Here is a 15,362-nt window from a genome sequence, read left to right as displayed (position 1 = left end):
GAGAGCTCAAGTCCCCTGTGGACATGGGCTGCTGTTGCTCTGTGCTTCTGCCAAAGGCTGGTCTGCATGGGGAGCCAATTTTTAAACTTTCTCCCCTTGTGGACCAGCTCTAACTACCATCCCACGCTGCTGCCTCTGATAGAGAGGCAGCAGCAGCACAAGGTGGCTGGGGGCCCCTTGGTAATGGGGCCAGGAGTGCACTGGCTGCCAGCCCTGCCCTGGGAGATTATTTTAGTAACTGTATAACAACTAACATTTGTTGCAACTATATGGTTACTAAAATACATGATATCTAACTCTCCCATTATTGACTCTTCTCCAGACTAAACAAACCCAATCTTCCTTCACAGGGCAGGTTTTCTAAACCTTTAAACTTTTTTTTCCTCAATTCTCCTCTAGACTTTCTCCATTTTGTTCGCCTCTTTCCTAAAATGTGGCACCCAGAACTAGACACAGTACTCCAGCTGAGGCCTTATGAATGCTAAGTAGAGTGAAAGAATGACTCCTTGCCTCTTGCTTACAACACTCCCACTAATATATCCCAGAGTGATGTTTGGAACAATTGACTCATACTTTGGTTTGTGATCCACAATAATCCCCAGATCCTTTTCTGCAGTACTCTTTCCTAGACAGCCATTTCCCATTTTGTATGTGTGCAACTGATTATTCCTTAATTGTATTTGTCTTTATTGAATTTCATCCTATTTATTTCATCCATTGCTCCAGTTTGTCCAGTTCATTTTAAATTCTAATTCTGTCTTCAACAGCACTTGCTACCTCTGTCACCTTGCTATTCTCCACAGGGTCCTCTCTGTGCTATTATCCAAACCATTTTTTAATATATTGTATAAAACCAGATGCAGGGCCCAGGACCCACAACAATCCCTTCTGGCCTTACAGTTGATTAAGTATGTTCATGTAATCACAGGCCTTGTGCTCTCAGCTCCGTATGGTCCCTGAAAGGAACCTCATTCAGTGTGATAGCCTATCCCAGGAGGTCAACTATGTGCTCTTAAGTAGAAATTTTGTATTTGTCCTTTCTTTAGCCCTAGTCTTGCAAACATTTACACATCCGTTGAAGTTTATTCATGTGTAAAATTAAGCACTTGCATAAGCACTTCCAAGAGTACAGCCTTAGTTTGTTGTTTCTCTTAATCTGATATAAACATCATTCAGATTGAAAGCATATGCTTAGAAATTTTGGTACAGAATATATCACATGGTATTTGAGTTTGGGTTAACCCTCAATGAAAATAAACATTTAGTTTCTTTGCAATAGTCCCTAAATTTTGGATATGCTGTAGTAAACTTCAGCATATCCTAAGGTACATGAGACAAACCATGTAGATGAGGTTGGAGCTAAGGGTCTCCCCTCGCGCTTTCCTGAGGTTTCCTGCCAATCCTGGTGATAAATCTAAAGAACTGACTAAAATTTGACTCTGCTTGTTTCCTTTGCTTTTGCTTTTTCCTTCTTTGCGCATTTTAGAACAGTTCATGATAGATGGAGGCTTATGTTATTGTGTTGCCCGTTACCTCCTTCTGTTATTGATTCAGATTTCAATAGCAATTAAAGGATAAGGATTTGGGTCCATTCTGTTAGGAACCATAAAAATACATTAGAAAAGACAGCCCCAGACCTAAAAGGATTACAATTTCAAGACAGAAGATGGATGAAGGGGATATAACGTACAAAGTAACTGATCTGGATGATAAATACTCATTAAGATGTATTAATGTTTCTTCTGGGAAGGGAGAGAATTTTCTTCTTTGTTTTAATATGTGTATATCTACTTGGTGAATGGAAATGGGGGAGAATGAATTTCTGAATGAATCTGAGGAATCAAAAGAAGGGGAGATCTGACAGGAGAGGAGATGAAGTCTTGGGAATGGGGATGGAAATGAGTAGAGAGAGGAATGTGAGCCTCAGTGATAGCTAGAGAGGGAGGGGATTTTTGATAGAGTCTTTGGATATTGTCCAGGGTCAGGTGTTCCACTTGCACTGCTTGACAGAAGTGAATCAAAGATATGTCCCTCAGCAAATCGTGATTGCAGATCTCATGTGAATATAAACTTTGGATCCATGTAGGTAGGCCCAGCTAGTCCCTGCCTCTTCCTCTACTGCAGTGGTCATCAACCAGTACATCGGGATCTATCGGTAGATCTTGGAGCCTCTGACAGTTGAGAGCTTCCTGGCCAAACCAGTCAGGATCAAGTGCTGGCACTTCAGTTGCCCCTCCACCCAGTCATGCTGCTCCTGCCCTCTGCCTTGGAGCTGCACCCCTGAAGCCTCCTGCTTGTTGTGTACACAGGGCACCCACTTCTGTTCCCCATCTCCACACTGAGAGAAGGGGATGGAGGGAGCTTGGCAATGCAAATCTCTGTCACTAATTCTCACAAACACCAACTGTCCTTCACTCTCTTCTCCTGACCCAACACATACGGTGGGGGATGGGGAGGTGTTACTACTTTTACTGCTTGCCAAGTGTGTTATTTTGGGGTTTTGACTGGTATGTGCATTTCATAATTTTCATTTCTCTTACGCTTAAATTTAGTGAGTTTTAAAATGCCTAACCTGTTGTTAAAATGCCTAGGTTAAAATGCCTAATCTGTGGCTGGAGTAATTATTTCTATGGTAATTGCTGCTCCTAGAAATGGCTGGTATGTCCCTGCAGCCAGGCATGGTGAAGGAACATTTTGGTGGATTTTTTAAGAAGATAATGACTGAACTAACTCTAACTACTATAAAAACTATAGAAACGAACTAATCAACTAACTATAAACAACACTCGCCTCTCAGTGCTGAAAGGATTTACACAAGACGGAGCTGTTTCTCCATCTGTGCCCGAAGATAGGAAGAACTGGTGGGAGCCAAACTGTGCAACCAGAAACTGCACGAAAAGCCACAAGATGGCCGCCGCGCACGTGCGGTCCGGCAAACAACAGCTGAAACATCTCTGAACTGTGGTGCTGGGATGAGCCCAACACCCACAGTGGAGCACCCATGAGGACACTACCCAAAGAAGAAGTGATCTTGTGGTTTAAAAGGTTGGAGACCACTGCTCTACTGCTTCAAGAGAAGTTTAACCTGTCCAGCTCCAGCTGTTAGCATCTTCCTGCCCATGCATATGAGGGGAATAAGGTAGCATAACTCTGTCTCCTAGGAATCAGGACCTCACCAAGAAAATTCATATTCAGGACAGTCAAAGGAAGCCCACAATCATGATACAGCACTACACATCACTAAATCTGCACAAAATGTTCTCACTAGGGCTCTTATAAGATGCTAAACAGAGAGTATGTGATCAGAATGTATACAGCTCCTTTTATCTCACAGCACTCCAACATACAGATAGCACTGCTGAAATACTTCTACTAGCTGGTGCATAATGAGTGGGAAGGAAAGGAAATTTTAGGCAAAGATAGAAGGCCAAATCTCTTCCCTTCTGAAGAGGGCCAGGAGATCTTATTGTCCACTCAGAAACTTCCCCACATTAAGATGCATGGTATTCTGTCTAGAATACCTTGGAAAGATAAAGATAGGAGTCAAACCTGATGTAATCTGAATCCATGTTCCAAGACAGTACGAGTACTTCAAACTTGTACTCACCAGACCAACTCTTTGACATTGGAGATAGCAGAGTTCTGGAAAGGTATCAAGGAATTTGAATGGCTAAGTTAGACTGATGAAATTCAAAAGTGCTTTGAAGTGCAGGCTCTGAATGATGAAGACAATGTACAGGGCTGGGTTCAATTCAATGAGATCTTATCAGTATAACAAGGTATACAGGGGTTGTCAGCAAGGATGTTAAGAAGCGTGTAATTCATTAATAATGTAATTGACAAAAACTTGTGTTGACCACATGATTAACTGATAAGGGTTACTAGTGAAAGTCGGATCCGCACTTACGAACGGGGCTTTTCTCGCCCTGGAGGATGTGGGCGGCGGGACCGCCCAGACGCACCGAGGTCCCGCCGCCCTTGTCCTCCAGGGCGAGAAAAGCTGCACCGCGTCTCCCTGGTCTGCTGGGGGTGGGGGGGCAGCAGACCAGGGAGATGCGGAGCAAAGCCGCGGAGGACCCGGGCGGGACTGCGGCGCATCTGGGCGCTCCCGCCGCCCGGGTCCTCGGCGGCTTTGCTCCGCATGCCTTTCATAAATCTCAAACACTGAAACACCGTCTATATGTGGATTAAAAGTTGAGATTGCAGTCAGGTGTACTTTCAATGAAGCGACTGCCAACTTCTGCGAATGTAGATGGAGGATGTAGTCCAATATGTGTTGGATAGATACACACAAGGGGTCCATGCCGCGTGAATGGCACCAGGTTTGGAAGCGGCACCATTTATAACAATAAGACCTTTGGGTCGTTTGATGTCTGCTTTGTATCAGGATGTCCCTGACCGCTTGTGAGCATTCTGACTCTGAGCTCTGGAGCCACTGAGGAGCCACGCTGTGAGGTGGAGACAGTCGATGCTCGGGTGGAGTAGAGTGCCGTATTGCTGGGAAAGTAAGTTGTGTATGTGTGGAAGTCGTTTGGGTTGAGACAACATCCTCATGAGTTGTGGTAACCAGGTCTGGTGACGCCAAAACGGTGCTATGAGTATTACCGTTGCAGCATCTGCCAATATCTTCCGTATTACCCTCGGTATGAGGGGAAAAGGTGGGAAGGCGTATAGTAGTTGATACAATCCCCAATTGAGAACAAAGGCATCGCCTTTCGAACTGAATCCCATTCCGGTCCTTGAACAATATAGGCGGCACTTTTTGTTGCATCAGGTGGCAAACAGGTCTAAGTCTGGGTACCCCCAAGACCGAAAGACATCGTGCACTACATTGTCAAGGAGCTCCCATTCATGCTGCTGATGGAAGGTCCTGCTCAGAGCGTCTGCAATGGTATTGCTCTTGCCGGGGAGGTAAGCAGCCGTAAGCGTGATGCCATTCCGAATTGCCCAATTCCATAGTCGTATGTCCTCCGCACACAGGGACCGGGATCTGGCACCTCCCTGTCAATGTATGTAGTAGACCGTGCACATGTTGTCTGTTAGGATCTGCATGGTTGTACCACGGAGGTGTTGAGCGAAATGGTGACAGGCATTGTAAACCGCTCGGAGCTTGAGAAAGTTTATATGAAGCAGGGATTCGTGTGGTGACCACAGTCCCTGTACTTGATGATGTTGCATATGCGCTCCCCAGCCAATAAGGGAAGCATCTGTAGTAACCTGGAAGGATGGAGCCCGAGCATGGAAAGGGACGCCCGCTAAAGTGTTGTTCGGATTGAGCCACCATGCGAGGGAGTCTCTCACCCGGATGGGGATAGGAATAAGACTGCGTGTATCACCTGTGACTAGATTGTAGACTTGAAGAAGCCAATGTTGTAGGCATCTCATGTGAAGGCAGGCATGTGGAAAGACGTAGGTTGCCGCTGCAATGTGACCTAGCAATTGGAGGCATGTAAGTATGGAGCCCACAGGAGTGGTGAGTAGGACATTCGCAAGATCATGAATGGTTTGAGACCTGTCGACCAGTAGGTAGGCGGTAGGGGTGGTGGAATCCAGCCTCGCCCCTATGAAATCGATTGTCCAGGAAGGCACGAGAGAGGATTTTGGCAGGTTGATAATGAGGCCTAGGGCCTCGAACGTGTTCTTGACCACAGCTACCGCCCTCTGTGCCTCAACTGCTGAGTAAGCTTTTATGAGGCAGTTGTCGAGATACGGAAAAATCATGATCCCCAAATGTCTGAGGTGAGCGGCTACGACTGCGAGGATTTTTTAAAACACCCTTGGGGCCGCTGAAAGTCCGAAAGGTAGTACGGTGTACTAGTAATGGTCGTTGCTGAATGTGAATCTGAGAAATCTCATGTGTGCTGGGTGGATGGTAATGTGAAAGTAGGTGTCCTGAATATCGAGAGACACAAACCAATTCCCTTTGGTAAGAGACGGAATGATAGAGGCTAGGGTAACCATCTTGAATCTTTGTTTTGTCAGGTAACAGTTGAGCTCCTGAAGATCGAGGCTTGGTCTCCACCCACTGGACTTCTTCTGTGTGATGAAGTAACGGGAATAGAAGCCTTTGCCTCTGAACTGATGTGGGACCGCTTCCACTGCTCCGATGGTAAGTAGTCGCATGACCTCCTGCCGCAACAGGAGATTGTGAGAGGGGTCCCTGAAAAGGGATGGGGAAAGAGGGTTTGAAGGGGGAAGAGTGGTGAAGGAAATAGAGCCGTTGTCACCATTCTGCTACTACCAAGACATAAGTCGGATCCGCGTAACTCGGGGACTGCCTGTATTCCCAGATAACAGTCCTTTACACTAGCCTGAGCCCCATTAGGATGTGATCAGTGAACAGCGAGGAATTTGTCACATTAACAGAAACAACCCCCCATCCCAAAAAACAGGAGTCAAGTTAGTGGCAAAATGAAGTTCTGTCTCTTTGTCCGAATATTAGATATGATATGACTCATTAGCTTGACATAATGGCAAGATTCTTTCTAACAAGGCTGTTTATTACACCCCCCCCCCAACCAACACCTTTATTTTATCAATGAGGATTTTTCAGCTTCCTTGCTGCATTACATAGCTCTTTCATATATCCTTCCTTTGAATTGCCTTACTGAGGCATGGGATTTGCATATGGTTGATAGACTATGTCACTCTGGTAACCACATCTTTCAGGATATTTCCAACAGACAGTATCTGACTCTCTACCAAGGTATTTCTCATGTGCCCATCTCTGTGGTATCTGAGTGCCATGTTGCCAAAACTGCCAAACACCAGGGGCTCCAGGTGCAAATGCTAGTGTGATGTTAACCTGCTAATGCTTTATTGTCTCCTGATGTGAAATACAAGCTGCTTTGACTGACAAAGCCCCTTATTTAGACAGCTGCTTAAGCCACATGGGAGCTGGTGGGGATGGGAATGACTCTCTCACCTTTCACTGCAGTCCTGCCTGTATCAAATTACATAATTTGTCATCTCTCTTCTTTCCTTCTCTATTTACAGGAAGCCTTCCTTTGCTGAGTACCCTTCACAAACATATGCATATTATGGACCCAGGCAATTAAGCTTTGTGCTATATCCCCTACAGGTCAGCTAGGCTGCCATTAACAGGCCACATGACAGAAATAAAGGTCCCCAGAGGAATAACTTCTTCCTCAGCAGAGGGAGAGGGCATATACTTGATGTGGATCTAGCTTTACCAGCTCTATCTTTATAAGAGGCCCGGAAGAATTTGGGTGTGTTCTCCAATGGGACAGAGAAGAAGGAAGAAAGTGGCATGTGGCCCAGGTATTTTGTTCCCCTGCTAAGATCCACTGGAGGAGTCCTTGAAATAGAAGTTAGGATAGACCTAGTTGGGCCATTCTAGCCTCTGCTAAACTCTGAAAAGAAGACATACAAATGGCCTTCTGTCCTATTACTTTTGTCCACCTCTCCCACTAGGATCAACAATGTCCCTTCCTCAAAATGGGTTGGCTTAAAGTTTAGTGCAGATGAGAAGAAGAAAGTTACCTGTTGCATCTGGGGCCTTGCACTAGAAAAGGTCAACAAAATATCTTCATAAAGTTTTCTTGAACTACTCTGCTGCCACTGTGAATTAATCCCAATCTAGCCTTTTCTATTAAGTTAGATACAACAAATTCTAAAAGCAAGTCTCCAGAAGTGAAAGCAAGTGCATGAAATACATCCACTGCTACTATTAATGCTAACAGTGACAAAAGCAGTAAGTCGCTAGCACTGCACTTGGCCCCTTGAGTAGGGGCAGACAAGGACTTTGGGAAGGGAACAGAGAAAACGTGGTTCTTCTATCTTAATGGTAATTTATTAATAAGGATCTTATTCTCTTATCCCAAAGAGCAGGATTTGAAAATGTTACAAGTAAAGCAGGGCTGAAGAGGAACCTTAGATTCAGACATATCCAAAAAAGCAATTGGGCTAGAAGGAATTGCAGGGAGAATGAAATCCACCTGTTTCAGTGAGAAGAATAGTGCTGGACCGTGCTACACCATGGTTGAAAACTCTGACCCCAGCATGGAAAGTGTAAAGAACACACAAAAAGTGGAATGTGTGTATCAGTCCATTATTTTTAAAAGGGAGCTTAAAATGTAAAATAAAATATAAATCCTGAAAATCACAAGCTTTATGTTTTCAAGATTAAACTCGCTCTCTCTCTCTCTTTCAACGTGTAAAGAAAAACACCAAAGCTGTGAGATATTTGTTAAAACACACAGAAAGCCCTGGTGAAGTGAGAAATAACTTGCAGAGTAATTGCTAAGGAGACTAGAGAGAGTGTGTGTAAGCTGCTGTGCTACTGAGACTCACGTAATATGATGTGAAAATTATATGGAACCTACCTTTCTTCTTCTGTCAGAAATGTCCATAAAACCCAAGGTCATGACATGCAGCAGATCCTATGTACAGTCCTGATTAATGGAGTGATGCTTGAGCAGGTGAGTTCCCTTTCAGCTACCTCAGCTCTGCCATGAATAAGAATGGCAATTGGTCTCAGGGGATTTTTAGAAGGCACTGGGCTCAATTACATACCAAATGGAAAAAATATCAAAAACATGCATGCAAACAAATAGAAAAATCCAAATATGAGCCCTGCCTACTAAAACTTTCATTTTATTGGAACATGCTGTGATAAATGCATTGTGTGAGAGATTCTGCAGAGAGAGAAAAAAAAAGAATTTTCCTGAGAGATTGTTCTATACTTGAAAGGAAAGAGAGGACAGGCTTAACAGGTGAGAGCCGGAGAGTAGAATGATGTTCTACCCTATCCTGTCACATTTGAATCCAATCTGATGATAAAAATGGAAGAACTGTAATTTACTGCATGTGCCTCACAGAGATGCTGACAGGATGGCTCTGTTCGCCTTCAGATGGACAGAGAAGAGACTAGGAGGATAACAATCTACTATGAAGGTGTGTATGAGGCCTACAAGGGGTCAGGTCACTAGATTTGGCAGTAGAAACTTTATAACATATGCATATGGTGCCATGTCAAGACTCAGGTGTGAGTGTGCCACCAGTTGTCATTGCCTAGAATAGTAGGTAGTTGTCACTATACAAACACCTGCACAGACAGAATCATGAGACCAAGAACTTGGTGAGGATAAGAAAAATAAATTTGTTTGTAGCAGTGTGTGGAGTTCATCAGGCAAATTATTTAGCATGTGATTTCTATTCAGCTTGACCTGAGTATAAACAAAGATGACATGATTAGGTTAACTGTTGTGAACAGGGATTAAATTCTCAGAGTATTTCCTGGAGCTTCCCACTCCTACTGCTCTCACATGCTATAAAAACTTCAGAGGGGTAGGAAGGGTTTGAAAATATTTACTGGACTCTGCTCTGGACAGCTCCAGTTGAATTTAAGACTTAGTTGTGAATCACAAGCATGGTATGTGCAGTTTACTTGTAATTAACCTAACTGACCAACAAATATCACTATTCCTTTCCAAAAATATACAGAACTTTACCTTTATCTGGTTGGAAAACAAACTAGCAGAATATTACATAACCATATTTCAGGTCCTATTGTAATATGATCACCGCTGTAGTGTATTATATTGGACAATGAATAGGAGGATTGCATTTCACCTGTGCTTCCCACCCATGCTGTCATAAAAGGCAGTATGATCATTACTAAGGCTGTCCTGTGCTTTCAGTACGATCTCCTCCTTCAGTTCTGTTTATCACACAATGTAACTACAGCACCTCTGCCTTTATTGCTACCGGGGCATTTTTTACTGTTCTTCATGTTTTCTCCAGCTCAGTGGTGCTTCTTGCATGTGCACCTCACTCTTGTATTTCTCTGGTAGTAGTATAGTGAAATTTGAGAGGAGCATCAAGAGACAGAACGATAAAGGCAAACATCTATATTCCCTTTTCCTTTCTTGTACAGTTCAGGTGTGGGGTTTGTTTGGCTGGTTACTTTGGCCAGTAGCCAATAATCTTTCAACATTTGAAACATTATTTAAGTACCTTCAACAAATTTATGTAAAACACTCAGTTCACTTTTTTTATTCTTTTCCAAACACTGTAATTGTACAAGAGAGAACACAATATTGTAGCTGGGAGTAAGGAGATCTAGGCCTGCCATGGGATGACTGTGTGTGTCCTTGAATATGTTATTCAGGTCAACATTTTCAAAAGTGGCCTCTGATTTTAGAAGCTGCAATGTTTCTGTGCCTCTCTTGAAAACACTGAACTTTGGTTTCAGATTGCGGAAAATCTGCAGCTCCCACTGTCTTCAATTGCTTCCAAAATTGAGACACCCTCCCCCACACCTTCAGAAGTTGAAATTTTTCACTATACCAGTTACACAAAAATGTATTCCCATAAATATATTTTATTGTAGATTACTATTATGCAGATGAAGGTCATAATCAAATAGAAATGTAAAACTGATAAGAAAATATTACAGTGGTGCACAGCCTAGCAGGTATTCTAAAATCAGTGCATGCACGCCCACCTGATAAATCTTATTGCAAACATACAGAAGATGACATCTCCAGTGACAGAAATATGATTGCTATCTCTTAATATTCTAAGAGTAGCTCAAAGCTGGTCAATTATGCATTCAAACTGCCCTAATCTGCCTTTAAAAAGTTATTCAGGATAAAGATCAAAACAAACAAAGTTCTCCTTCCCAATCACCAGCACAAGAGACAATGATTCTTTTATATATTTGGCCCATTTACACTGTACACTACCTATCACAAGGCAACTCCATTCAATGAAAGCCAAAATACAACCCATTAAAATCAATGGCCAGTCAGTGCAGACATGCAGACAGTAACCATTAAACCATTCCCAAATCTGCACTGTTCTTTGTGGGTGATGAATCTGAGGAACTGTCCCGGATTTAAGTGTCATTAGACGAGGTTTTGGAACAAATAGAAAAACGTAACATTAACAAATCTCTGGGAACAGATGGCATTCATCCAAGGGTTCCAAAAGAACTCAAATGGGAAATTGCTGAACTATTATCTGTGGTTTGTAACCTATCTTTTAATTCAGCTTCCGTACCTAATGACTGAAAGGTAGCCAATGTGACACCAATATTTAAAAAGGACTCTAGAGGCGATCCTGGCAATTACAGACTGGTCAGTCTAACTTCAGTACTGGGCAAATTAGTCAAAACAATAGTAAAGAATAAAATTGTGAGGCATGTAGAAGAACATAATTTGTTGGACAAAAGTCAACATGGTTTCTGTAAAGGGAAATCATGTCTTACTAATCTATTAGAGTTCTCTGAAGGGGTTAACAAACATGCAGACAAGGGGGATCCAGTAGATATAGTATACTTAGATTTTCAGAAAGCCTTTGACAAGGTCCCTCACCAAAGGCTCTTGTGTAAATTACATGGCCATGGGATAAGAGGGAAGGTCCTTTCTTGGATTGAGAACTGGCTAAAAGACAGAAAACAAAGGGCAGGAATAAATGGTAAATTTTCAGAATGGAGAGGGGTAACTAATGGTGTCCCCCAAAGGTCAGTCCTGGGACCAATCCTTTTCAACTTATTCATAAATGATCTGGAGAAGGGGTAAGCGGTGAGGTGGTAAAGTTTGTGGATGATACCAAACTGTTTAGGATGGTCAAGACAGAAGCAGACTGTGAGGGACTCCAAAAAGATCTCACCAAACTGAGTGATTGGGCAACAAAATGGCAAATGACATTTAATGTGGATAAGTGTAAAGTAATGCACATTGGGAGAAATAACCCCAACTATACGTATAGTATGATGGGGGCTAATCTGGCTATGACAAATCAGGAAAGAGATCTTGGAGTTATCGTGGACAGTTCTCTGAAAACTTCCACACAGTGTGCAGCAGCGGTCAAAAAGGCAAATAGGATGCTAGGAATTATTAAGAAAGAGATAGAAAATAAGACACAGAATATCTTACTGCCCCTGTATAAAACTATGGTACGCCCACATCTTGAATACTGTGTACACATGTGGTGGTCTCACCTCAAAAAAGATATTTTGGCCTTGGAAAGGGTTCAGAAAAGGGCAACTAAAATGATTAGGGGTTTGGAACGGGTCCCATATGAGGAGAGGTTAAAGCGACTGGGACTTTTCAGTTTAGAAAAGAGGAGACTGAGGGGGGATATGATAGAGGTATATAAAATCATGAGTGGTGTGGAGAGGGCTGATAAAGAAAAGTTATTTATTAGTTCCCATAATAGAAGAACTAGAGGACACCAAATGAAATTAATGGGTAGCAGGTTTAAAACTAATAAGCGAAAGTTCTTCTTCACACAGCGTGTAGTCAACCTGTAGAACTCCTTGCCAGAGGAGGCTGTGAAGGCTAGGACTATAACAGAGTTTAAAGAAAAGCTAGATAATTTCATGGAGGTTAGGTCCATAAAAGGCTATTAGCCAGGGGATAGAATTGGTGTCCCTGGCCTCTGTTTGTCAGAGGCTGGAGAGGGATGGCAGGAGACAAATCGCTTGATCATTGTCTTTGGTCCACCCCCTCTGGGGCACCTGGTGCTGGCCACTGTTGGCAGACAGGATACTGGGCTAGATGGACCTTTGGTCTGACCCAGTATGGCTGTTCTTATGTTCAGTACAAGACACAGTAGCCTGCAAGACATAAGCCATCAATTAAATGGGTTTATTTCCCAATGATACAGGTAAAGTTACTTGTGTATGCCGTATCTATGGATCCAAAAAGTGAGGGGGAAGACAGGAAGGGACTACAAAAAAAGATAGGCCAATCAGAATAAACAGGACTTTCAGAGATCCCTAAAGACAGCAAGGGAGCTTCTCTTTTGGGAAGGAGTTCTACAATATCAGAGCCTTAACCATAAGATCCTGCACCCAGCCTAGCACTATCTGAACATAAGAATGGAGAGCAGACCTCCTCCAGCCAGCCAGAGTTTCCAGACAGAACCAAAGCAAGAAATTGATCACTCCAGTATTTCAGGCACAGATCAGGAGCTATACCAAGACCATGAATTGTGTCCCCATGTGTCTGTCTTCTACATGAAGAAAAAACAGAGTACATTTTCCTTAAGCCATCTGTCTACTTACTGCCTCAAGAGGTTGAATTGGCACTGTCAAATGCTGTAGTTCCTGTCAAATACAGAGATAAAACATCTCCTTTGAAAGCAGCTATAGCAAATTCCTCTGAGACAACTAAGGAGAGGGATACATTTCAGGGTAAAATAATGGAGGCAATTTTCTTGGAACCATGGATACTGTACTTCCAAACAGGCCTAGGTAACAGGAGAAAATGCCCCATAGTTCTCTTCCTCCTCAGGCTTCATATCAATAATGTTGCCTTCTCTTCTTTTCCCTCGCAACTATAATCCTACCAATAAAGGAAAAGCAGACTCATTACATAGCTGCTTACCGAAGCACATTAGCAGGAAAGATGGATGAGAAGCAGCATAGTATTATTCAAAATACTAGTGCTCTGAAATACACACTTGGTTTTTTTTTAATAAACCTCTTTTTAACATTCAGATCTTTACAGCAAAGCTCCTTGTCTCAGAAAGCTATGATTTCATTCATATCGAGGATACAATTGATATTTGGTTTCACCTTTCCTAAAATAACACAGCCATCCAATAAGATGTCCCAAAATGTTTAAAAATGAGTCATTCCAGGCATCTATAATTCAGTACAATTAGTGCCATGGGCTCCACTGTGACCTGGAAATTTCCTATTACATTTTCTGTTCTATACGCATTCCACATGGATTACTGGAAAGAAATCCTATGAGGAAACACACCTTTGAAGAAACCCTCTAGTAAATGAACCTATAGAGCCTAGAGCTCTAATTTATATTAAAAAGGGAATTCTGTCTTTTTCTCCCAGGCATTTGCTAATCATCTTTTGCAGGAAAGAGAAGCATCTGTATTGACATCTGGTACAAGACTGTGGGCAGACCAGCCAGCAGCAGCAGTTAGTGTGGGGTGATAGGCTTCATCTTTCAACAAGCCTTTTTGCTTCCAGTGACCTGCAGTAACCCTTTAACCTTTCAAATATTTTGAAAGGGATTTGGCTTTTCCCCCCAGGAAATGGGAAGGCTCCTTGCAGATTCCCTTATTTCTTTTTAATAATCATATGTGAACACATCTCAGCTTGTCATTACCACTGCTGGGCTGTGCAGCAGGGGGTGATTACAGAGATCTATGAGGCATGTTTCTACCACCCCCAAGAACTGAGTGTGTGTGTCTACAAGCGAATATTCTGTATTGTAACTGGCAGGCCTTTGTTATTCCCTTAGGGTACGTCTACACAGCAACATTATTTCATAATAACGCTAGTAATTTTGAAATAACTGCTTGCTGTGTAGATGTGAACTATTTCAAAATAATGTTGAAATACTGTCAAGCTGGAGGACCTCTTACTCTGACTCCTGTAACCCTCATTGTACGAAGAATAAGGGAAGTTGGAGGAAGAGGGCTCTATTTTGAAATAAGTGCTGTGTAGACGCTCCTAATATTGAAATAAGCTATTTCAAAATAAACTACACAATTGGCATAGCTCAATTTGCATAGCTTATTTCGAGTTAAGCCCTGCTGTGTAGACATGCCCTTAGGGGTGCGCCTTGCTGTAGGGGGTGACACTTCCTGAGATCCAGTACAGCAGTGGTCTCCAACCTTTTTACACCCAAGATCACTTTTTAAGTCTCAGAACAGGCGAAGATCTACTGCCCCGCCCCTTCCTTGAAGCCCTGCCTACATTACATGAGGAAATCTAATGTAAATGTACTGCGCAGGTGCGCTGTTCAGAGAGGGCCCAAGAGCTACTCTTAGAACCCCTGAGATCTACCGGTAGATTGCGATCTACTGGTTGGTGACCACGGCAGTACAGGAACACAGGGCTTCTCTGCTGAACCATCAAAAGCTCAGGTGCTAGTAACCTACCCCCATCTCAAAGAGACAAAGGAACAACTGTTAATGTCTCTGTGGGTGTGGAGGACTTGCTCCTAGCAAACTGTGGGCACTTTTACTGTGTAAAGAAGAGGAGCAATAGAGGGGTCTCACAAGGTGTATGCACAAATCCATGTACTGCACAAATCCCCTAGTTCCCTCCTTCCTACCTCACCATTTCACAAGCTGTGAAGGGGGCCTGCACTATGGCTTCTGACACTTGTCTAACTGATGAGCTGCTGAAGCCTCAGCAAAGCAGATCTGTTGTCACTTCTAGGATAGAAAGAGAGGAAAGAATTCCCCTTTCCCAGGTAAAGATCCTCAGTAGCAAACCAAAACAAATCACTGGCAGAATACACAATCTAATCCCTGCTTCAATCATTAGGCTGTATAGCCTCTCAAATCAAACCTAGTTTTGTCACAGACACTCAGAGCTTGTCTTCATTTCAAAGTTAACTCATCTGTTGCCTCTAACT

At 42.9% G+C, this 15,362-nt stretch overlaps 1 protein-coding gene and 1 long non-coding RNA gene across 2 annotated transcripts in view; one reads left to right on the top strand and one right to left on the bottom strand.

Annotated features, from left to right (window-relative positions):
• Window positions 1-10,322, top strand: part of LOC142829140 (uncharacterized) — a 50,571-nt gene extending 40,249 nt beyond the window's left edge. Inside the window, exons 3-4 of the mRNA XM_089778249.1 lie at window positions 5,983-6,109; window positions 6,997-10,322. Coding sequence (XP_089634375.1) covers window positions 5,983-6,109; window positions 6,997-7,058 — 189 coding nt within the window. The 3' untranslated portion in view covers window positions 7,059-10,322. The remainder of the gene's footprint in view (window positions 1-5,982; window positions 6,110-6,996) is intronic.
• Window positions 1-15,362, bottom strand: part of LOC149524333 (uncharacterized) — a 157,097-nt gene that overhangs the window by 74,073 nt on the left and 67,662 nt on the right. The window lies entirely within an intron of this gene.

This window comes from Pelodiscus sinensis, chromosome 5 (assembly GCF_052426305.1).
Source record: "Pelodiscus sinensis isolate ZL-2025 chromosome 5, ASM5242630v1, whole genome shotgun sequence".
NCBI classification, from domain to species: Eukaryota; Metazoa; Chordata; order Testudines; family Trionychidae; genus Pelodiscus; species Pelodiscus sinensis.
Note: the sequence above shows the minus strand (reverse complement) of the source record. Positions and strands in the feature narration are given on the sequence as shown.